Consider the following 24,935-nt stretch of genomic DNA (forward strand, 5'->3'; position numbering starts at 1 on the left):
CTGAAAGGCACATCACAGGCCTGCATAGCTCAGGGAGGACCCCCCCCCCCTTGGGTGGTAGACCAATGTGAGGGAGCCTGGGGGCATCTGAGCCTCCCTGCTCCAGGGATCTTTGAGGAGACAGACCTTCCTTAACCTTCCATGAGCTGCTGGGGCCTCTTAAGTCCCCCATTCAAGTTAGTTTTCCTGCTGAGAAAAGCCAGCCCAGAAGTGGCTACAAGTAGCCACATCCTGTGACCCATGTCAGCCCTGGCTACTCAGGCAAGAATCCATGCAGGCAGGCCCCAGACCCTGGGACAGGTCCACATCCTCTTACGGAGCCAATTCTGCACAAACGGCAACATTCACTGCAGGAGGAAAGTCTCCTCCAGGCTGAATGTTGGATCCTGGCATTGCTTTGGGGGGACCTGGGCTAGAAAGACCCCAACTGAGGGTTCTGGAACCTCTCCAGGGCCGGCGCATCCGGGATGTGGAAGGCCAGTTTCCTCTTCAAGACTGGTGGGTGCAAATGCTTGTTTTTGCCACAACCGGGGTGGGGGGGGTGTCCAGTTAGAGATGAAGTTTGAACTTTGCCCAGGGTCGTGAGGCAGTTTAAAAGGGGTCAGGATGGGACTGTGTGCCCTTAATGCCCATGTTTACCCTGCCCAGCTCCACAGAGGAGCCTCGTTGGGAACCTCAGCTTCTGACCCACTTGAGTGAGCCCTGGTGTTCTGGTGGACGTTGCCTCCTGCCTGGAGCCATGTTAACCACTGGATTTGGAGACCTGTTTTCACCCTCTGTTCATCTCAGCTAGCTGAACGGTCCCATTTATGCAGCCAAGCCCTTCTTACTTAGCTGTCAGGTCCCCAAATACCCACGGGTGCTGGTGGTCTCAATAGTATTTTTGCGATGACGCTGGGGTGCTTTCTGGCACGGCTGGTTCGGCAGTGTTAGGGTGCTCGCTTACCGCCCTACAGGAAACGTTCCAAAGGGGAAGCGGTCCCTCAGTAAATGCCGAGGGGGGGTGTGTGTCCAGGGAGCCCTGCCCCTGGGAGACCCAGGCTCCTGTGAGGCAGGCGGTGTCCACGGGTTTACAGCGGGCTGTCGAACGTGGCTCCGTGTCAGGCGTCCACGCTGTGGGCAGTGCAAGTCAGGCCACGCTGCGGGGGACGGTGTTGGCGGACAGCCAGGCCCCCCGAGCGTCCCAGGTGCTGCTCTCCCCTTCTCGGGGGGAGGGGGGGGTGTGGCGGCCCCTCCGTGTCAGGTGCTTACACTGAACGCGGCAAGAAGACCAGTCAGAACCAGGCGTGGCCACTGCAGGCACTCGGACCAACCAGTCCCGCCGACTTGTTAGCGGCAATCTGGGTGGGGCCCATTTCAGGAGACCCGAGAGAGGGGCCCAGGGGGCCCACCATGGCGGGCTGTCTCCCACCCCTGGAGTCCAGGGACTGGGTGGAAACGGCGTTTATTTACAAAATGAGCCTGACACAACTTGCTCGTGGCGGCTCCGCGGAGTGTGCCCTGGGGTGTCCCTCCCCCCCTATACAGTCGTCCGTTGGTCCAACGGCAGCCAGGCTGTGCGGGCACCTGGCCGTGTGCTGAGGAGGTCTGAGTTCGCGTGTCATGTCTCCCCCAAGACCTGCACCTCCGCCACCGGGCAGTCCTCCCTGCTTGCTCTGCTGGCCTCCCAGGCCACCTGCAGGGGACAAGGAAGTCAGGCTGAGCCGTAGAGCTGCAGACTTGCAAGCGAGGGTACCACCCCGACCCGGAAAAACCGCAGGAGGCTGACCGGCCCTGGGCACTTGGGTCACCAGGGCTCCAGGCCTTGTCTGCCTGCAGGAGCGCCTCGGGGCGAGCGTCCATCTCACGTGACCGTCACCGGGCAGCCTCCCCCTGCCTCCCGCCAGGACCAACACACAAGCATCCTGCTCCCCAGGAGGGGCTGTGGCCACCCCATCCCAGACCCACCCACCGCACCGCCAGCAGAAGCCCTGACGTACCAACTTGCTGCCCTCAAGGTTGTCAGTGATGGGGTCTTTCATGTGAGGGATAGGAGGGAAGAGCTTCTGCAACACTGAGTACCTTGGAGGACAGAGAGAGACACAGGCTCAGAATCCAGAACTCGGGGGTCTCTGGACGCCAGACAGCCGCAGGCTCCGAACCCAGAACTCGGCGGGGGGGCACCGGATGCCAGGGAGAGCCACAGGCTCCGAATCCAGAACTCGGGGGTCTCTGGACGCCAGACCGAGCCGCAGGCTCCGAATCCAGAACTCGGGGGCACTGGATGCCAGAGACACAGGCTCTGAAAACAGAACTCGGGGGCCCCCGGATGCTGGGTTGGAGTTAGGACGCTAGTCCCAGGGTGGGGGTGGGTGGGGGGCTGGTCTCTACCGCCTGCCTCCAGCACCAGGTCCTACAGCCAGGAGCAATCCTGGTCCACAGGGGCCGAGTGCTGATCTGCCGCTGGGGCCCGTGCACCCCACCCCAGCCCCTGCCACAGACCCCCCGGCCCCAGGCTGCTGGCCTGGGCGGACCCTGCCACTCCCCATGGCTTGCACACAGACCAGTGGCCCCTACCTGAGCAGGAGGCCCATCCACGCCCAACGCCCGAGCCCCTGGGCTGGGCGGCTCTGCCTGAAGCGGCTGGGAGGGGCGTGGGTGCAGCCAGACAGAGGCCAGAGCCCCCAGGGACAGACCCCGAGGCCCGCCCGCCCGTGGGACAGGACCTGGCAGGGCTCTGCAATTTGGCATTTGGGAGGCGCCCCAGGGGCAGGAGTTGCTATCCGGTGGGAAAGGTCAGGATGACCCCAGCTCTGGCCCTCTGCCTGCTGCGGAGATGGAGGAGGGGGACGAGGAAGGCGGCTCCCAGACTCACCCCCTGAAGGGGGTCGGGGATGGGGAATCTGGGCCGGGGTGCGAGGCCGAAGAGCGGGGACGCATGGGGACACGCAGGTGAGCCTGGCTGCAGACCCGGCCCTCGAGCTAAGGGTCTGAGGAGGGAGGGTCCTGAGGGTGCTGGGCCGGCCCCCAGCTTCTGGATTTCCAGGGGCGGGAGGGACCAGAACAGAGTCATGTCTCAGAAGGACCCCGGGGACGCTTGAGGCAGCAGGCTGCTCCCTGGGGGTGTCGCGGTCCTGCAGGTACGACCCGCACGCGGTGGCAGGAGGGGTGGGACGGGGCGCCGCGCCCCGCGGGGAGGCCAGCAAGGTCGTAGGGGGCGGTGCGCTCACCTTCCACACAGCACGACCGCGAGTCCCGGGACCAGCAGTGTTCCCAGCAAGACCAGCGTGGTCAACAGCCAGTTGGGCCACTGTGAGTCCTCCCCGAGGTCGCACACTATGAGAGAGGGTGGACGGGGCACGTCAGCAGGTCCCAGGGCTGGTGCTGGCACCCAGCCCCGAAGCCTTCCCCAGGGGCGCCCCGACAGGGAGCAGGCACTCGGGCGCGTCCAGGAGGGGGCAGTGGCCCCCTGCACAGGGGGCCGGCCACAGCGCCGCCACGCCGAGGCCCCCACCGCAAGCCGCTGGGGCACCTCCCAAATGCCACACCTCTTGCAGCCGAGCCCCGGTCCTAGACCGCGAGCATTCCCCTGCAGCCTGGCCGGGAGGGGGAGCCCCTGACGCACCGATCTGCAAAGACCTCAGGCTCCCCTCTGGGACAGAGGGGCCCTGTGGGGGAGTTGTGAGTTGTCTGGGGCTGCCACAACCAGGTCCCACAGACAGGGTGGCTGAAACAGCAGATACCTGTGGTTTCACTGTCCTAGAGGCCGGGAGTCCGAGACCCAGGCGGGGCCGAGGCGGGCTCCTCCTAAGACCTCTCTCCTGGGCGTGTGGACCCTGTGTTTTCCCCGTGTCCTCACGGGGTCGTCCTTGTGCGCGTGTCTGTGTCCTCATCCCCTCTGCCTATGAGGACCTCAGTGCTATGGGATCAGAGCCCACACTACTGACCTCCTGTTACCTTAACCACCTCTTTAAAGACCCCACCTCCAAATACAGTCTCATCCTGAGGTCCTGGGGCTGAGGACTTCAACAGGTGAATTTGGAGGGACACATTTGAGCCCACAGCAGAGGGTCTTTGCAGATGGAATCAAGTAAACGTGAGGTCCCAGTCAATAGGATGGGCCCTAATCCAATGACGAGTGTCCTTATAAAGGGAGGAAATTTGGACACAGAGAGACACAGAGAAGCCACGTGAGGACGGAGGCAGAGATGGGAGGGACGGTGACACAAGCCCAGGGGCACCTGAGCCCCAGAAGCTGGAAGAGGAAGGGAGGACCCTCCCCTGGAATCTCCATAGGGAGCAGGGCCCTGCCCCGCCTGGATCTCAGCGGTCCTGCCCCGCCTGGATCTGAGACTCTGGTCTCCAGAGCTAGAGGAGGATGGATTCCTGTGCTTTTAAGCCCCCTCCCCAACAAGGTGTGGTTATTTATTGCAGTAGCCCCATGACCAAGGTTTCCTATGTGCCACCTCTGAAACAGGACGTTCTTGGGGGAGCCCAGGAGGAGGGTCTGGTTTCAGAACAGGTCAAGGAGAAAAGGCAGCTCTTAATTTGGGGGAAATCCTTCTATAATCAGGCCCAAGAGCCATGCCAGGGACCATGTTGGATAAAAGAGGAAGTCGTGTGCCTGCTGACAGCAAGCCATGGGGGCTCTAACTGGGGGTCTTGTTCCTCCCCCTCTCTGCCCCCGCATGGGGTGAGCACAAGGCGCAGGGTCAGCTGTTGTCTTCAGAGCCGTCTTTGGGGACACAGAAGCGCGTGGAGCTCGATTCTGGCTCCTTTGGCGGCGGAGCATCCAAGAGCAGGGATGAAGAGCCCGTCTGAGCGTGCGAGGGGTCTGTGCTTCCTTGACCAGGACTGGTGCCCACCCCCCCCCCAGCATCCGGCGCACATGAGGGAGAGGTGAAAGGGCGCCCCACTCACCAAAGTATTGGGGGGCACTCCACTCGCTCCACGTGTTGCGGAAGAAACCTTTCACCTTTAGTCTCGCCATGTAGTTCCCGGGATTGTGAATCTGGAAGAAGTTTTCCTGGAGCTGAGGTTGAAAAGGAAAGAAGGAACGGCTATTCCCGGTTGGCAGGGAGACAACGGGGCCCTGTCGCGGGTGGAGTGGGTCCTCCCCTGAACTCGTGCGTGAACGTTCTCACCCCGTAGCGCCTCCGAAGCTGCCCTCCTTTGGAAACAGCGTTGGAGGAGATGCAATCAGTTAAGGAGAGGGCCGCTTGTGTAGGGGGTGCTGTAATCCATTACCACTGGTGTGGTTACGGAAAGGGGGAATTTGGCAACAGACACACACACACACACACACACACACACACACACACTCTCACACTCACACACTCACTCACTCACACACACTCACACACACACAGACACACACACACTCACACACACTCACACACACTCACACACACTCTCACACACTCACACACACTCACACACTCACACACACTCACACACACTCTCACACTCACACACACTCACTCACACACACTCACACACACTCTCACACACACACAGACTCACACACTCACACACACTCTCACACACACTCACACACACTCACACTCACACACTCACACACTCTCACACACTCACACACACTCACACACACACACACACTCACACACACACACCGGGGGAAGACCGTGTGCATGATGGTCTCCCATCATGCCAAGGAGCCCCAGAAGCTGGGAGAAAAGCCTAGAGCCTCCGGAGGGAACGAGGTCCTGCCCCATCTGGATCTCGGACGTCTGGTCTCCCTGACCTGGAGAGAATAGAGCTGTGTTTTAAAACCCCCAGTCTGCGACACGAGTTATGGTAGGTGTCCCCCCACCGGGGGAGCTAACACAGGCCCTCCAAGAGAGCAGACCCGACCGGCCTCGATCAGGGACGATGCCTGCACTTCAGAGGGGCCCGGAGCCCCCTACCTTTCTCAGCCCAGGCTCTTGGTGTCCAAACAAAAATGTTCTCTGTCATCACGGGGAGGTAAAGAACCCAGGGACACCCTCAACGAGGCCAAGATTATGGTGCCATGAGTAGGTGTTGTGCCCTGCCAACTTATGAATGGGGACCTCCCCACCCCGTTCCCCAAGAAAGATATGTCCCCTCCCCCCGGAGGCTGTAGTCGGGACCTTCTTTGCAGATGTGCTTACGTGAAGGATCTCGGGATGACCTCATCCCGGATCAATGAAGCTCTACGTCCAATGACAAGTACCCTAACAAGGGACAGAAGTGGAGACAGACACAGAGGAGAAGCCACGTGAGGACAGAGCTTCATCTCCGAGCTGTTTCCACTCAGCACAGACTCCTGGAGATTGCCAGATGGTGAGCGGGGCCCCCACACAGAGTCGGGCACCGCGGAGTAGCTGGACAGTAAGAAAAACACATTTGTGATGCCCAGTTCAGGGACGGTGGGGGACACTCACCTTCTCTGTGTAGGCGGGATCGCTGCCCTACAAAACAGGAGTGGAAATTGGTGGCTGTCTGATGCTGTCCCCTGACGAAGGCCCTTGTTTGAGCCCTTTTAGGTTTATACAGAAACCGAGTACAGAATAATCAGGGACTGAGTCTAATTGATCCATATCATATATAAATATCATATATAAATATGAGTATAAAGGAGGGATTAACTAAAAAGTACCTGGTCTTTTTTTTTTTTAATGGAATTAATAACCTTTATCCTTCTAAGCAGTTTTAGGTTTACAGAAACATTAGGTATAATCACTAGTTGAATATAAATAATAAATAAATACACAAAGAAGAAACATAATACATTTAATAACTGAGTATGAAATACTAATTAGCTCAAAACATTCTGTCATTTTCTTTTAACTTAGAGACTTATAATTTTTTTAAGTTTATTTATCCATAGTCTCTACACCCAACGTGGGGCTCAAACTCACGACCGCGAGATCCAGAGTCGCACGCTCCACCAACTAAGCCGGCCTGGCGCCCCCATACTTGATCATTTTTTAAGATAACTTTATTCAGGCACAATTTGCTTGAGCAAACCACACATTGAAAGCATAGGATTTGGTGCGCTTTGAGAAATGTTGTGCACATAAAACCACCTCAGCGTTCCAGGTGAGGAACGACCCCGTCATCCCCAAATTTCCCTGTGCCCCTCTGTCGTGCCTTCCTCCCTGCACACACCCAGAGCACACGTGTGTCCCTCACTATAGGTCATTCTGCATGTTCTATGCTTCTGTATATAAATGGGACCCTCTAGGGTGGACCTCGAGTCTGGCTGACCTTCCCTGGGGGTGCGGACTCCACAGAGCAGATATATTTTGTTCGCCTCTTCTCTTGGGTTGTTCCCAAACTCAGCTGCTATGAACACGCAGGTCCTCACTTTGGTGGGCTTACGTTTTCATGACCCTCGGAGCCAGACCCCGCACGGGAATGGCTGCCTCCACGAGATACTACCAAAGCCTCTTTCCAAAGTGCCTGTGCCATTTTTTTCTTAAAAGGATATGACTTTATCCTGGCTCTTACCATACGGAGAATGTTCATCCACAAGGGACACATCTCAGAGAAGAAGAAGCCACGTATATCATTTTAAGTGGTCACCAGTTTGTGACAAGCAAGTGTTGTAATCAACTGGGTGACAGCCCCACCCACCCTTGGTTTGGCCAGACTTTGTCGTTTTAGCCAATCTGAGGTGTGGGGAGAGTGGCCTCTCCCTGCGGTTTGTGTTTCTGTGGCACCTTTTCATGTGTTTATGGGGCAAGAATACATCTTTGGGGAAGTGGTTGTTTCAACTTCTTGCCCCCCCCCCTTTTTTTTAATGCGGTTCTTTGTCTTCTTGGTATTGACTTGGAAGCCTTTCTCATGCCCCCCAAACATGAGTCCTTGGACAGACAAATACGCACCTGGTTTCTTCCATCTGTGACCTGCATTTTCAATTTCACCTCTGTATTTTGAATAGCCAACATTGTTTCTTTTGTTAAAGCTAAATTTTTTTTTTTTAGGGTTTGTATATTTTCTCTTGATGATTTTCACACATACAAAAGCTTACATGATCTTTAATTTTTTTCAGTTTTTTTTTTGTCTTAACATTCTTCACTTTTATGTAGGGTTTATGTTTTTATTTTTTTATTTAAAGTTTACGTTTTATTTTTATTTATTTTTTTACTTTATTTTTATTTGTGTTTATTTTTAAAAGACTAAAAACTTTTTTTTGATTCATATTTTTTTGTGTGTATGTTTTATCTGCCCCCAGAGCTTTGGGGTACGGATTCTAGAGAATCTAGAATTGCCAGCTAGGACAAGCATTTACCTTTTGTATTTGAAGTTGATACTCAAATCTGAGATTGACGTGGCTTGACGCTTTCCATTCCATCATCGAATATGATTTGTTACACATCGCAGTGATGTTGGGTGGACTTAATCTCTCTAGGACAGGAGGAAGAAAAAAAAACAAAGAGACTTGAATGAGTAAACCAAATCAACATTCCCCCCCTCCGCTCCCAGAAGATACTTCGAAAACAGGCTTCATCCTCCTGGGGAGGAGAGGAAAAAGTCATTCCAAGGTTAAAGAATGGGCAAAATATCTATACAGATGCATGACAAAATACGTTGAGATATCTATCCACTCGGATTAGCCTTAGGCCTAGCTGCTCAGAGCCTGGGAGAGACCCCCAGCCACCCTGGGACCCTTCTGGAAAGCACTCTTTAGGTCTGTGCCTTGGACGTCCCCAGGTCCGGCGGCCTGGCCCGCTCCCCACCCTGCTCGGGGTGCGTCCCATTTCCAAAGCCCTTGGCCGGCCAGCTGTACTCCCAGAAACGTCTGTCCTCTTCACGTTCTCCAGGCCCTGCCTGCTGTAACCAGGTCGTCCCCAGACGTCCTGCCCCGCCTCCTGGGTGCCGAGACCCACCTGGCCGGCCCCGTTCGGGGGCTCTGCCCTCTGCCCTCCTTCCGGGCCTTCAGCCTCCCCTGACTTCGTGGTTTCGCCAAGCTTCCGACGTGACCGCGTCTGAAACTACAGCCCAGGTCTGACCGCCACTGGGAGCCCAGCCCTGGGTCCTCAGCTGCCTGCAGTGGCCTTCCACCTGGACCCCCGGCTGAAAGCTCACTACAGGGCAGTCCCCAGCTCCGAGTCTCCTCCCCCCGCCCCCACACCCCACCTGCTCTTCCTCTCTGCGGGCCCTCGCCCCCCTCCCCCTCCCCTCCCCCATTTATGACATCACCCTGCCCCCAGGCTCCCTCAGTCCTGCTTCTACCGCAGCAGCATGCACAGAATCCATCCACAAAGTAGCCTCAAAACCAACTCCCCTCCCTCCTCCCCGCAGCCAACCAGGCCCTGCCCATCTGGGGCCACCTTGCTGTGGGACACGCCCACCCCCACCCCCACCCCCACCCCACCAAAGGCCTTGCCCCCTCAGAAGCAGGAGACAGGGCGCGAGGCCTGCTTGGGAGGGCGTGCCCATTGGCAGGGCCAGGAGAGTGCGGCCAGGAAGGCAGGCGCACCCCGAAGGCCAGGTCAGTCAGTCCTGCTGGGGAACAACCCTGAAGACGGCCCAGAACCCACCTGCTAGGAGCCGCCCAGCCCAGGCGAGGGAGCAGGGTTACCCACCAGCCCCTCCGACTTTGGGCAGAGTGCTCACATCCTGCCTGCCTGCGGGCTGAAAGACTCTGGTCACAATATAACACGCACAGGCAGGGTCCCCTTGTACACCTATGGCTCCTTGTGGGAGGAAGGGCCAGGCACAGGGTGAGACGTGAGTCACTTTCTACAGAGCTCTACAGGGAGGGGAATGGCCACCCCCAAATGGTACATCCATGTCAAATCGCTAAAACCTGTGAATGGGATCTTGTTTAAAAACAGGGTCTTTGCAGGTATAATAAGGGAAGGATCTTGAGATGATGTCCTCCTAGATCACGGTGGCCCTAAATCCAATGACAGGTGTCCTTGTAAGAGACAGAAGAAGAGACACGGACACAGAGGAGAAGCCACTTGAGGACGGAGGCAGAGACGGGAGGGACACGGCCACCAGCCCAGGGACGCCTGGAGCCGCAGGAGCTGGAAGAGGCAGGAAGGACCCTCCCCTGGAGCCTCAGGAGGGAGCACAGCCCTGCCCCGCCTGGATCTCAGAGGCCCTGCCCCGCCTGGATCTCAGCGGCCCTGCCCCACCTGGATCTCCAGGGCTGGGGGATAAATTCCTGTGCTTTAAGCCTCACGGTTTGGGATCATTTATTAAGGTACCAACTGGGAAATAATAAAGCACCACGGCCCTATTCTCTTGGTGTCAACTGGCAACATCCGGGACCCTCTTCAGCAGCCACCCCTGCAAGCCTGAACCTGGCCCATCGCAGCACAGAGCTGTGTGTGACTGATGTCCTTGCGCATGGCCCCAGGCTTGGGTCCATGCTCTCCCGGTGCCATGCTGAAATGGCTAGTAACGGTATTGTATTCATTTCCCAGGGCTGCCTGGTAGACCACCAACGGGTGGCTTGAACCATAGAAATATGTGTCCTCGCAGTTCTGGAGACCAGAAATCTGAAACCCAAGTGTCCACAGGGCTGGTTCCTTCTGGAAGCTCAGAGGGAGAATCTGTTCCAGGCCCCTTTCCCACGTGGGGTGGCTCCTGGCGGATCCTTGGCGTTCCCGGGGTACAGACACATCACCCCCATAGCCTCCCACAGCCTTCCTGTCTGTCTTTGGGTTGGCCTCTGTGTCCCCTCCTTTTCTTGTAAGGGACCGCCATACCGGATTAGGGCCTGCCTGTAATAAGAGCAAAGACCCTATTTCCACATAAGGTGGCATTCACAGCTGCCAAGATGTGGACAGGTCTTTTGAGGGGACAACAGGCATTTTTCAGTTTGTGTTCCTGGGGAATAATGGAGCATGCACTGGGGACACGGAGCCCCCAGTTCCCATTTGACCCCTCCGTGCATCCCCACGGGGCTCTCAGACACCCACCACCCCACTGCACTAACCACTGTCTCCACCCACCCCTGCTGGGAGCTGGGGTGAGGACACAGTGGTCCAGGTGGGAGCGTGCATTGAGTTGCAGGTGGTCTCGGACACGGTCTGGATGTACCAGTGAGGGCCCCGTGTCTGAGGGAACAGTGTCCAATCAGTGCCAGTAAAACATGGCATGGAGCTCAAGAGGCAGGAGGCCACAGACAAAGGAAGAGTCCCCCTGCTTTTCAAACAAGAGGCCTTGCCTTTTTCCCCTCTGCACCACGTCTCAGTTCATGTAGCCGGCCATGTGCTTCCTTACCCCACGTGGACCCGCCAGGGCAGGCCCAGGCTCCCGGAGGCTGAAAGCTGTCACAATCTGGGGAGGGGTCCAGTTAAAGAAAATGGATGGGGACATAGCTTTGTTACGATGGGGTTTGTGTTCCAGAAACCCATTGGCATATCAATGCAGGGCCGTGACAGGTGCTGTGGGCACGACTCTCACCCCTCTCCAAGACTTGTGACTTGGAGGCATGTGTCCCTTGTGTTATGGGAATGTTCCAGAAGCAAGCGGGTTACTTCCTTAGGTGCAAGGAGCTCCTAGCCACCGCTAGGAGCTGAACGCATGTCATCCCCAAATGCACAAGCCCTGGCCCCCAGTGGGATGGCATTCAGAGGTGAACCTTCAGGAGGTAATTAGGGTTACCTGACATCATGAAGGTGGGGCCCCCATGATGGGACTCGGGTCTGGATAAGCAAAAGAGAACGGAGCTCCCTTTCTCTCCCTCATCCCCCACGTGAAGTCACCGTGAGAAGGCTGCCAGGTGCAAGCCAGGAAGAGGGACCCTCACCAGGAGCCAGATCTGTGGGCCCCTTAAGGTCGGGCTTCCAGCTGCCAGAACCATGAGAAATCATGTGTCATTTCAGCCAGCCGTTTGGGGTTATTTTGTTACAGCCCCCTCAGCTCAGACACCAGCATCCCAGAGCCGAGGGTACAGCCTGAGAGCCGTGTCCTTGACCCGTACTCACCAATTTCTGATAATTCGACAGAACGGTCCAAGCAGGGGATCCTGGCGCCGTGGCTTGTGCCTCTCACCAGGATCTGGAGCTGTTTCGGCAATCTGGACACATCATTGAAACGACACCGGACGTGTCTCCCCCGATCATCCATTTCGTAATGTGGACACTCCTGCTCCCTGTGGGTCCTTCGGTAAGGAGGGAGCACCCAGTAATGACCCAGCAGCCCCATGTGCCCGGGGAGAGCCCAGCCGTGCCATGGCCACACCTACCTCAGCTCCTGCCAGTACAGGCGATACTGGACATCACTGGGGGCCTCCCTGCCCACCTCCCAGCTGCACGTCAGGAAGTCCACATCGTGCACCCAGCAGTCCAGACGTTGTGCGGCCGCCCCAGGGTTTCCTTCTGCACTTGCAAAGGAGGTGAAAAGAAGGGCAAATCCCCTTTCACACACACAGTTACAGGGACAAACACAGAGCTATGCTGTGGAGGCTTGACCCAGTTTCCCGTGACGATAACCCTGGGAAAACACGGTTGTGTGGTATCTCCAGCCAGATGTCAACACCCACACGCTCAAGATGCAGGACAGTCTCTTCCCCCAAGGGCTCCCCAGATGGTCCTTTTCTCACCTCACCCCCTTCCCTCCTGCCCATCCTCACCCCCCCCACCACCAACCACTCATCTGTGATGCATTTGCACACTTCATCAACTCAGGTAGGTCCTATGAATGAAATACTCCTGCAGACGTGATGCCCTAGGGCTGTGTGCTTTCTTTCTTTTCTCCCCCCACTCCTTGCAGGTCCACCCAAGCTAAAAGTCATGGTTTTTGTATTCCTACGACCAACCAATGACTGAAGGCAAACAAAACCCAAAGAGGAACACGTTCCGCTCACCTTGCAGAGGATACTGAATCCCCATCAAGAATGGTGGGCCTTTGGTCAAGGAGATGGTGAAGTTTCTCACTTCACATAAGGGAAGTACGTGGAACTGGCAGTAACGGTTGTTGTCGATGGCCTGAGAGAGAGAGAGAGAGAGAGAACCATTTATTCATTGTTGAAAGAACACACGTAGTGTCATGCTGATGAAATTCGGATTTAACAACAACAACAACAATAACAACACCAACAAAACCATAAGTCTCCAGGACTTGCTCCATAGATTCCCCGCAATCTTCATCAAAACCCCAGCAATTTATTTTGTGGCGGCCGACAAACCGGAGACAGTCTATAAATTACTGGTTGGTGGAGAGGGAGGGAGATGTGAACAGGTGAGGAGCACAGGATTTTTTTTTTTTTAGGGCAGTGACATTGTTCTGTATAAAACGTATCGTTCAAACAAAACAAAACAAAACAAAACAAAAAACGTATCATTCTCCATTTGTTGAAAGTCACCAAATCACACACTAAGAGTGACCCTTCGATAAACTGTGCACTCTGGGTGAGGATGATGTGTCCAAGCACGTTCATCAGTGGTAACGACTGTGCCATCTGGTGGGGAGGCTTATAGCGGGGAGGCCGTGCCTGTGGGGGGCAGGGGGTTGGGGGCTCTATACCTTCCTCTCAATTTTCCTGTGAACCTCACACTGCTCTGGAAAAAAAGTGAAGTTTATTAATTGTTTAACACTGTACAAAAATTTCTATAAAATAATTCCATTTATAATAAATAAATGAATATTCCATGTAAGGAATTCCATTATGAATAAATCGACCCTTTTCTAAGGATCAAATGATAAAAGAAATTGGCATGGAAAAGCTGGGAAAATGAGGAAATAAAAATCGAATGTCACATGGAACAAAAATGAAAGGAAAATACTTATCAAGCTCATGATGGATTCCAGCTTCATACCTGTATTGTGTAATAAGTTAATATAAATAGAAAATGATGTGAGGCTCCGAATGGATTAATAAGCAGAAGGTTATTTTCTTAAGACTTTCTTTTTAAGTCATCTCTACACCCAACGTAGAGCTGAAACTCACGACCGCCTGACGTCAAGAGTCGCACATTCTACCAAATGAGCCAGCCAGCGCCCCCAGTTGGTGGAAAGTGTAATCAATAAATGAAGAAGACCTCTATCTAGTTAATCGTATATGTAACAGATTCAACCAGACTAGTTGTTAAATACACATTAACACAACGCATCTGAAGCTCTGGGAAAATGTGCGCCTTTGTGCAGTTTTCGGCACTGATCTAAAACTTCCTTGGATAATTCAGGTGAGGTTCGTAAACACAGTCACTGTCTCTTGTCTGAGGAACTCGGGTTCCATAAAGGCTTCTAAAAGGAAGGTCAGAACAGCAGAATGCGGGGTAGACGAGTGTTTTCCCAAACCTCCCATAGCTGTGCTCAGCGCTGCCTCTGAGCATTCTCTGGCAGCCCGAGGATGGAGGTCTTCATGTATGCAGATCACGAAACAGGAGTGGACAGACTCCACCCCACTGTGAAGGGGAACCCGTCTCCGTTGAGGACAAACACACCAAACCGAATGGTTCAACACAATATTTACCCAGTTTGGCCAAGAGCGTAACGTTCAGTAGCACAGATACATGGGAAAACTGGACAAAAACGCAAAGACCCGTTAAAAAACAGAAATAATTCAATTTAGGAGAAACCAAACAGCAGATGTGGGAATGACGACAGGGTCCAGTATCTTGAAACAGTCCTCAGCAATTCCTTCTACATCTTCGGTACGAGAAAAAAATATCTAGATCTCTCCTACATGCAATTTACGTGCATGGACGTTCGTGAAGTAGGAATCACTACGTATTTTTAGTGCATTTTGGAAATTGTGCTGACTTCATGCATACAACACTCTATCGCTTCTATATCGACTTGAAATATCGTCTTAGTTAAAATCCACCCCACCCCCACCGGCCACCAATGCATGCTTCTGCTTCCGGATTGTTCCATTTCTTTAATCTATCCATGCATTCTGTCAATCTGATACTTTGGATAATCATAGCTTCTCAGCACATTTGGAGACATCATGGAAAGGCAAATTCCTGATCACTAGTGTTCTTTATCAACATTTCTTGGTTCTTCTGTAGCCTGTGTTGTTCCAGAGTTTAGAGTCAACTGGCCAAGCTCCAATGAAATCCCACCGAGGCTTGTCATGAACTGGATTGTGTCCCCCAAAATTCACGATGAAGCCCTCACCCCAGGACCTCAGAAAGAGGTTGTATTTGGACATTGGGTCTTTAAAGAGGGGATTAAGGTAAAATGAGGTCAGTAGGGTGGGCCCTGATCCCATGGGACTGGGGTCCTTGTAAGAAGTGGGGGATGAGGACACAGACATGCCCAGAGGGATGACCACATGAGGACAGAGAATGGACATGGTGTGTCTACACGCCCAGGAGAGAGGTCTCGGGAAAAACCAGCCTCAGCCCCAACTTGGATCTCAAGACTCCCAGCTTCAGGCCCACCTGGAGCTCAGACTCCCAGCCTCCAGGAGTGGGAGGAATAAATATGTGTTGTATGAGCCCCTTCCTCTAGGGTATTTGTTCTGGGGGCCCAGGTTGTGACGTATATTGTATTAAATAAGGAATCATCTCAAGACAGCAAATTCATTCTCAAGGAAGTTGACAGGTGCCTCTTCCTCATGAGGCTCTATGAGCTGTGAAAGTACTGTATTCTCACCATGGCCCACCCACAGGATCTGTCCCAGTTCTCAAGACCCCTGAGCCGCGGAAGATGACACAGTACTAGGTTTGGGTGAGGGGCGGGAAATGGAGGGAAGGCGAGCGCTCACTTTCAGCTGGGTTTGGCTCTCTACCCGCAATCCCTGAACACATTTTCTCACCAACGCTCTCCAGGGGCACCATCTTGGACATCCTCCAGGTGGCAAACCCTGAGCTGTGGTGCTGGGAATAGACCCCACATCCCACACCCAAGCCCAGAGTAGAACCCCCACCTCTGTGATGTCTGGGCTGGACTTGGCCCTGGGGTTCTGGTAGCTCTTAAGTCCCCAAAAGTCACAGAAGCTCCAGTGTGCCAAGTACAGGGAAGTACCTTAGTGATAAGTTTTGAATTTATGAAACACATAATTTCAGAAACATTTCCATGGAGGTCCCAGGTCAGTCTCCTTTCTCCCGGCTCCATCCTTAGGTTCTTAATCAGTACATTGGGATCTGAAATGTTTAGAGGTCAGAGTTAGAAGAAATACTGCGGATGTTTGAACCCTTACCGCCATGGAACTTCCTCCCACCGAATTCACCGACAACCTCGGGAAGCAGAATTCTACATGGACAAGGCATGGCTGGGACCTGGCCGAGGCCATCAATCAACAGCGCCTTATTCCTCTCATTAGCCTGCCCTCCCAGGGATGGAGGAAAACAACCCCAAAAGTTGGGTGAAGCCGGTCACTTTCTGCCATCCCCATTTATGTTAAATGTACCTTTTGTGACCATGTTACTTTCCCTGAGAACCGAGAACAAATTCTGGCTTACATACATCTCTCAAGGTCAACGATTCTGGGACTAGTGGTTGCCAATGGCCATCAAAGATGCATTTCCTTTTTTTTTTTTTTTTTTGTTCTACTTTGAAAATATAAGGCATGGTCCTTAGAATGATATTCATGACCTTCCACAGTTCATGGGCTGTTGGAACAATTCTGATATTGCTGGAAAAACTCCGTGAGTACATACATCTGGTTATGTTTTGAAATGGAATCAAAGCTCACGCATTCCTGCCACAGGGTCCCTGGGAAAGGGGGTCTCTAGTGGCAGACCACAGAGCTCAACGTCTCTCATCAAAGTCTTGCTTGCCCATGTCCAAGGCGCTACTGAGTCATGTTTTGCCAATAAGTCTGTAAGGCTACAACAAATACTTGGTGAGATTTTATCTGTGGCTCCTTTCAAGGACTTACAGGATATGACTTTCATAAACGTTCACAGAGTTTATAAACTGTAAGTATCGTGATTAGTTATCAAGATCAACAGCCTTAGTTTCATAAGCAAGACCAAACCATATCAACACTTTGGTTTCTGCCATTATTTTCTTCTAACATATAAGGACAATTTATTCCTTCACAATAATAAAAAAATTCATTTGGAGAAATTTCTTTTAAGTTGAAAATGTAATTCTTGATAGATTCTTTTTTAATTTAAATTCAATTAACCAACATATAGTACGTCATTAGTTTCAGATGTAGTGTTCAATAATTTATCAGTTGTGTATAACACCCTTTTAAGAGAGTCTTATGCTTCAGGGGCGCCTGGGTGGCTCAGTCGTTAAGCGTCTGCCTTCGGCTCAGGTCATGATCTCAGGGTCCTCATCGGGGTCCCTGCTCCGCAGGAAGACTGCTTCTCCCTCTCCCACTCCCCCTGCTTGTGTTCCCTCTCTTGCTGTGTCTCTATGTCACATAAATAAATAAAATCTTTAAAAAAAAAAAGAGAGCGAATCTTATGCTTCAAAATTTGCACTCAGTCCTGCCAACACATTAAATATCATTAAAACAGATACGAAGGATGAAGTAGTAAATATTAATGTTAGTATATTTTATCATTTTAGTTTATTTTTATAAATAACATAAATGTATATAAATTATCAGATATTTAAGGAAGAAAAAGTATCATGTGCTCAAAAGTTCAAAAAAGAAAGGGTGGGGGCGACGGGAAATATTTTCTGATTCATTTTAGGAGGCCAGCATTATCCCAATATCAAAATCAAAGATATTAAAAGTAAACTCGAGACCAACGCCCTTTATAAACATAGACACAAAATCCATTCAGAAAATATTAGTAAAAAAAACCAGGAATACATAAACCTGGTAACACCTTATGACCCAAGAGATTTACTCTGGGAATGCAAGGTTTCTTTAGCCATCAATATAATTCATCCCCATTAACCAGAGACTAAGGATCTTCTCCATAGAAGCAGAAAAAAAAAAAAAAAAAACTGACCCAACTTAACAACCATTTGGGATTAAGAAATCTCAGCAAACTGGGTGCCTGGGTGGCTCAGTTGGTTAAGCAACTGCCTTCGGCTCAGGTCATGATCCTGGAGTCCCGGGATCGAGTCCCGCATCGGGCTCCCTGCTTGGTGGGGAGTCTGCTTCTCCCTCTGACCTTCTTCCCTCTCATGCTCTCTCTACCATTCTCTCTCTCTCTCAGTAAATAAATAAATAAAAAATCTTTAAAAAAAAAAAAACAAAACAAGAAATCTCAGCAAACTAAGAATGGAACAAATCTTCCTTACCCTGATAAATCTATGAAAATCTTTGAGCTAATTCAGACTCAATGGTGAAAGATTAACCACGTCTCCTTAAGACCAGAACAAGGCAAGGCATCTGGTTTAACACTTTTAATCCACCTAGTACTGTACCAACGGCCCTCTTAATGCAATTTGGCCAGCGGTGAAGCTTTAGGGGGCTTCCAGCTTGGGAGGGAAAATGTGAAAATTTTATTGCATCAGCTGCCTCCTTCAGCCTTTGATTCCTAGAAAGCAGCTCACTTCCTACCTGTGGTCAGCGATCCTAGAGTACCCTCAGGCCTGAAGTGACCGCAAAGGCGGCAGCGGACTGTGCCCCAGGACAAGACAGGCAAATCAAAGATAATGCTCAGACCTGGGGGTGTCGGGCTGAGAAGTAGGGGGAGCCCCTTCCCTTCCCAGACATCCCACATCTCCCAGCCCCTTGGGCATGGGGTGTGGCCATGTGACTGGGTTCTAGTCCACAAAATTCTACAGGAGACATCACGGTACTTCCAGTTCTCACCCATAAATGCTCCTGGAGATGGTGAAGGACCCTGGATCTTGGAGTAAATAACTGGGACAAAACGACCTGTTCTGAGTCGCACTGTGTCCCCTCAAAATTCATGCTGGAGTCCCAACTTGCAGGACCTCACGATGGGACCTTATTTGGAAATGGGGTCATTGCAGGTGTTAATTCATTAAGATGGGGTCATTCTTGAATACTGAGGAACCTAACACAATGTGACCGGTGTCCTTATTAAGAGGGAACATTTGGACACGAACAGATGCGGAGGAGAAGCCACATGAAGACGGAGGCAGAGATGGGAGGGATGCGGTCACAAGCCCAGGGACGCCTCGAGCCCCAGAAGCTGGAAGAGGCAGGGAGGACCCTTCCCTGGAGTCTTGGGAGGGAGCACGGTCCTGCCCCGCCTGGATCTCAGTGGTCCTGCCCCGCCTGGATCTCAGTGGTCCTGCCCCGCCTGGATCTCAGTGGTCCTGCCCCACCTGGATCTCAGCAGCCCCGCCCTGCCTGGATCTCAGACTTCTGGTCTCCAGAGCTGGGAGACATAAATTAAGCCCCCTAGGCTATGGTATTTTACTCTGGCCGCCCACGCAGACTCAAATAGCAGCCTTCAGAAGAACAATCCCTTCCTCTCCGTCCCCCACAAAACATCTGAATTCCACCCCTATTTGAGGAAGGAATAAACGTCTAAGGGGTTATGAAATCTTGTGGCTGTCACTGCAGCTGACATCTTCCGGACTGATGTAACCACCAGGTGGATAAGATCCCAGACTGCTGGAGAACCTATCATGCCTGGGGCCCCGGGCTCGGCCCACGTCTGTGTGCCATGGGAACCCGGCGTGGAAAACATGCAGATGGCCTCTGTCTCAGGTCCGCCGCTTACTCGGAAAATTCCTGACAGCGACTGGGTTCCATGCGGACATTCCGGCAGGTCGGCGCGAACCTTCAGAGACATTAGCAGCCCCGTCTTCCTCGTGGCCTTGGGCACACTCAGGGCCCACACCCAGGCTAAGTCAATGCTCTGTGCTCTGTACCGGGCTTCACTGGCTTCCAACTGGCTCCCTGGGACATTCCCTGCTGCATGCCCATCGGCCGCCCCTGTCCCCTGAGTCTGACCAGACAGTGACAGTCAGAAGTGGGCACAGATGGCTCGGGGATTGTAATCAGCATCTTCTCATCTCACTACTTCTGGTTACTATGGAATCTCATTATCCTTCATTGAATGATCTCATTATTCCCCATCATCATGATGCAATATCGTATGAGCCACATGGAAGGCAAGGAGACGGTACTTTGCCACACGTGGCCTTCTCCTCGGGCGCACGTCTGTGGCTACACGTTCCCTTCTTATAAGGACACCAGTCCTGTTGCATTAGGACCGCACCCTGATGGCCTTATCTCCGCTTAATTCCGTCTGGAAAGACTCCATCTCCAAACACAGTCACAGGTATAGGTTCTGAGGGTGAGGGCTTCCAGGGAGGAGCTTGGTGGGGACACAGGTCAGCCCATAACCAAAGCCTTTCCCGTGACCCTACCCAGGAAGGGGAGACACAGGTGAAACCCAATTTCGCACTGGAATAATGACTCAGGACCAAGGTAGGTGATGCATCTTTGCATTCGAGCTACATTGAAACGCTCAGCACCTCGACCCTATCACAGTCGGTATCCTGGCTATGAGACTGTACCGTGACAGCATTGCAAGGTGATCCCATTGGCGGGATTGGGGTGAGGGGCACATGGGCAGTCTCTGCATCAGCTCTTACAGCTGCCAGTGGATCTATAATGATCTTGACATGGAGTTTAACTGAACACCAAAACACCTGACACACCCACAGACCACAGTTGAGTTTTCGTCCTACCTTCCTCCATTTGCAGCAGACCGGAGACAGACGTCAGAAACACCATGAGCCACACCAAGGCCATAGCGATGTGGCTCCCACGGCAGGGAGGTCGTGTGCTGGAAGAGAAGGCACAGTCAGAGTGCGGGACAGGGGAGGGTGAACTTAGGGAAGCTACTGCTCACGAGCCTGGAGCTCCTTCCGGGCGGGAAGGCTCTGGGTATGTGCATGTGTGTGGGCGTGTGTGCATTCGCATACACCCATGTGCATGTGCTCACATTCATGTACGCATGTGTGCATGTGTGTGCATACGTGTATACCCATGTCCACGTGTGTGTTCACATACATCCATGTGCACATTCGTGTACGCATGTGTACATGTGTGTGCTTTTGCATATACCCATGTCCATTTGTGTGCATTTGCGTACACCCATGTGCAGGTGCCTGTATTCGTGTACACCCGTGTGTGGGCATTCATGAACACCCACGTCCATGTGTGTGTATTCGCACACACCCACGTGCATGTGCTTGCATTTATGTACACGTAGCGTACCACTACCGTGTGCATGTGTGTGTGCATGTATATGTGTGCGCACATGTGTGTGCATACATGCGTGTGTCTGGGTGTGCATGTGTGCACCTATGCCTGTCGTGTGTGTGTGTGTGTGTGTGTGTGTGTGTGTGTGTGTGTGTGGGCATCCCTGTGTGTATGTCAGCCTGCCTTTAAAGACTTGTACCCTGAGGTCTGAGCATGCTCTTGGCTCCAGCCTCATGCAGAAACCAGGAAAGCACACTCAACGCGTGGTACCGGGAAACACTGCCATGACAAAGCCCTGGAAGGAAGTGTCATTAAAAATGTGAAGTCAACACAGATCTAATTTCCTGAATGGGCAGAGTTACGGTAACTGAACCCTGCATGGTCCCAACGCCCTGGCCAGGACCTTCCCAGGGTCCCCGGGAAGCACCCCTCCTCAGGCTGGCTCTCCGGGACCCTCGCCTGGGTGGCCAGCCTCCTGCCCCCACTGGGACCGTCAGCAACAGGGTCTCCTGATGGGCCCCCATTCCTCCCCACAATATTATCGTTGGCAAACACCATTAGTGGCCTGGGGCCAGCCCTCTGTGCCCCTCAGAATTGCCCACAAAATGTGCTGCGTACACACCAACCCATCTGGAAAATCTTAGCCAGGATCAACGAGCTGGGGCCTCAGACTTCCCTGGTCTTGTCCCAGGCATTCACAGCCCCCATCACAGGACCCAACATGGACCCCTCTGGGGGTCTCATCTGCTCCCCTGAGCTCAGCCTTGGGGCTGCAAGATTTCCCGTCTTGACAACAGGGCGGACAATGATTTCCAGCAAATGTGAACTCTTGCACGATCTGATAGTGAAAGTGCTTCTTGCCAAACCGGGGAGCACGCCTGAGAGACCCCTTCCCCAGGAGAGGGAGGGAGGTGGGAGGCGCCCAGGAACAGGTGTTTTGTAGTCGATTTGTAATACGGGATGAGCATGCAGACAGCGAGGCATGAGGCTCCAAGTTTCCCGGGGGGCCCCCCAGCCCATATTCACCATAAACCATATGCATCAAAGTTCGGTGCAGGAAATCCACGATGGGGAAAAGCTCGGAGTTTTAAACAGAGTGGCCCGGGCCTTGTCGTTAGTTACTGAAGACAGCTGGCATGAGGCTGCAGATGGTCGGACAGGGTGGGTGCCGATGTGGACACGCATGTCCGGGGCTCTGGAACCCCCATTCGGATGGAGCCCATGGCCAGCCCAGAGGAGAGGCCAGGGGTATGCGTCCTAGAGCGGGGCAAGGGCTGCCCCAAACAAGGTCCTCGGTGTCCCCGTCTGGCATCATCACCTATAAGACCTTGCTCCTCACGGGACCCACTCAGGGGGAGTCCTGGGGTGACATGCAGGCATCTATGTTTGAAAAAAATATACCTATTTTTTCAAAAAGATTTTATTTATTTGACAGAGAGAGACACAGCGAGAGCGGGAACACAAGCAGGGGGGAGTGGGAGAGGGAGAAGCAGGCTTCCCGCGGAGCAGGGAGCCCGATGCGGGGCTCGGTCCCAGGACCCCGGGACCATGACCTGAGCGGAAGGGAGGCGCTTTACCACTGAGCCACCCAGGCGCCCCTAAAAATGTATCTATTAATTAATTTTTTATGGAGGTGAAATGCACATCCCATAAAGGTCAGCCTTTTAGAACGCAACTCAGGGGCACCTGGGTGGCTCAGTCGGTGAGGCGTCTGCCCTCAGCTTAGGTCATGATCTCAGGGTCCTGGGGTCCAGTCCTGAGTTGGGGCTCCCTGCTCAGTGGGAAGCCTGCTTCTCCCTCTGCCCCCCACCCGCTCGTGCTCGCTCTCTCTGTCTTCTCTCTTCTATGAAACAAATAAAATCTTTAAAAAAATGTAACTCAGGGGGCATCTGGTGCCTTCTCCACCTCTCTCTGGCTCCAGAACATTCCATGCAGCTAAAAGAAAGCCCGTGGGCATGAGCTCTCAGTCCCCGTCCCCTGCCCAGCGCCGGGCAGCCACTGACGCACTTTCTGTCCATGCATTTCCCCGTTGTGCACAGTTTTCAGTCAATGGGATCACGCACGAAGGGGCCTCGTGCGTCTGCTTCTCTCGCGGCGCATCGTGTCCTGGAGCTCCGTCCGCCGGGCGGCAGGTGTCAGACCTCCGTTCCTTCTCGGGGCTGAGTCCCGTTCCCCTGCGTGGATGGAGCATGTTTTGTGCACATGTGGGCCGTTGTGCATAATGCACCTGCAGCGGATTTGTGCTTCCTGATCGATCTGAGCCCCCAGCCCCAGCAGCTCCCCGGCAGGCTGCGCCGGACGTCAGGAGTGAGCCGCCGTGCCCACCTCGTACCCGAGCTCCTGTGGACCACACAGCACTGCGGCCTCATGCGTGCGCTTACGCTGTTCCAAGAACCACGTCACGGAATGGGACGGCGTGCTGGAGCTGCATCTCCATTCTCTCCCGTGTGCGGCTCAGCACGCCCAGCCGGTCAGCATGCAGGCATGGCCGTCACCCCTGTCCCGGGCGGATACGCGCGCCGTCTCCTGCATCCTTGGATGCGGTAAACCCTTCGGATCCCGGGTGCTGTGCCCAAGGGAGATGCACTGTGGCTGGCACGAGCCCCATCCCAATGCCCCTCGTCCCTCCCGGGGGTCAGGGGTCTTACCTGGGTGGCGGAGAAGGTCCCGCGTGGGAAAGACAGCCGGCCTGGGGAGGGGGGGGCGGAATCCAGACCCCAGACTCCTCTCTGTGGGTCCTCCCAAATGTGCTGGAGAAGTGTCCCCTAAAGAGAAACCAAAGCTGGCTCTCCCTTCTCTGCGTTTTTATGGTCACGACCAGGGGCCCCACCCCTAAAACCCGGACCCAATGGGGCTCGGGGTGGGCGGGGGGTGGTGGAGAGGAGGTGGGTGACTGGGTCGAGAACACCGTCCCCGTGTCTGTGTGTGTCTGTTCCCTTGAAGCCCGGGTCAGCCACTGCGAAGTTTCCCTGGAATGAGTCCCCTTTCTTTCAAAACTGTTACTTTCCTGTTCTCATTTCTGCTTGCGTGTTCCTCTTTGTTACAATCCTAATTACTGCTCACCGTCCAGGGCCGGCTTTGGGCAACTTCCTGGCATTGGGGACTATATTCCGCACACACCAGTGGCTGGGTGGAGGGTTCCTGCGCCGTCTTCCCACCAGGTCCCTGGGAAACGCTCTCCCGTCCACGCCCCCGAAGACAGTCCCTGGTTAGGACCCTGGGTCCCCGGTGAGGACGCCGCCCAGGGTCAAATGCAGCCCTTCAGGTGGCAAGCGGCCCCCAGCTTTATTTCCAGCAACAACGGTCCTGTGCTCAGCCCCTGCTGGACGGACCCCACTCAGGGACGGGGCTGACCCCTAGTCTCCACCCCGCTCACGCCTGTGAGAACACACCAGCTCCTCAGCGGCTCCGGAGCTCTGATCCACCGGCACGGACTTTATTCTGGTAAAGGGTCTTTGCAGATCCGAGCGAGTCAAGGATCTGAGATGAGCTCATGCTGGAGTACGGTGGCCCTCAATGCAATGACAGGTGTGCGTCTAGGACACAGAAGAAGACACATGGAGACACAGAGGGGAAGCGACGTGACAGAGGGGACTGACTGGCTCATGCGTGGCAGGGAGTCCAGAACGGGCTTCCCCCACGGGACGGCCACACAGAGGAGAAAACAGCCACTACCACCCCGCTGAGCCCCAGGACGGACCCCTTTCCGGGGCAGCGATCATCCAGATGCCCTGGGCACGGAGCTCAGATGCAGAAGTCCGCGTGGGGGCATTGGAAGCCAGCTCCTGAGGATGCCCCAGGTGGCAGGTGCCCGGCTGCAGGTGTCTAGGACACGGAGGGGAGACCCAGGGCCAGCAGTGCAGAGCGGCCAGCGAAGGACAGGGCTGGGACGGGGGGGGGCGCTGTCGGGGTGAGTGGGAACCTGGGAGTGAGTGTCGTGGGACGAAGCGTT

At 53.8% G+C, this 24,935-nt stretch overlaps 1 protein-coding gene across 3 annotated transcripts; it reads right to left on the bottom strand.

Moving 5' to 3' along the window:
• On the bottom strand, window positions 1-23,948 carry IL3RA (interleukin 3 receptor subunit alpha). 3 transcript variants are annotated; one of them, XM_027609487.2, is made up of 12 exons: window positions 23,632-23,946; window positions 20,467-20,564; window positions 15,904-16,022; window positions 12,794-12,914; window positions 12,173-12,305; window positions 11,913-12,079; window positions 8,258-8,373; window positions 6,405-6,431; window positions 4,900-5,011; window positions 3,210-3,315; window positions 1,980-2,061; window positions 1-1,675 (listed from the first exon to the last, which is right to left on the bottom strand). In XM_027609487.2, exons 2-12 carry the CDS (start codon window positions 20,528-20,530, stop codon window positions 1,601-1,603), a joined length of 1,122 nt encoding a protein of 373 aa, XP_027465288.1. In that variant the 5' UTR covers window positions 20,531-20,564; window positions 23,632-23,946; the 3' UTR covers window positions 1-1,600. The 3 variants fall into 3 exon arrangements, with proteins under 3 accessions (XP_027465288.1, XP_027465290.1, XP_027465287.1); XM_027609486.2 differs by having other exon boundaries at window positions 1,601-1,675; window positions 11,913-12,088; window positions 23,632-23,948; XM_027609489.2 differs by lacking the exon at window positions 6,405-6,431 and having other exon boundaries at window positions 11,913-12,088; window positions 23,632-23,948.
• Window positions 23,949-24,935: the final 987 nt, after the last annotated feature.

The sequence above is a fragment of the Zalophus californianus genome, chromosome X (assembly GCF_009762305.2).
Source record: "Zalophus californianus isolate mZalCal1 chromosome X, mZalCal1.pri.v2, whole genome shotgun sequence".
Lineage (NCBI taxonomy): Eukaryota > Metazoa > Chordata > Mammalia > Carnivora > Otariidae > Zalophus > Zalophus californianus.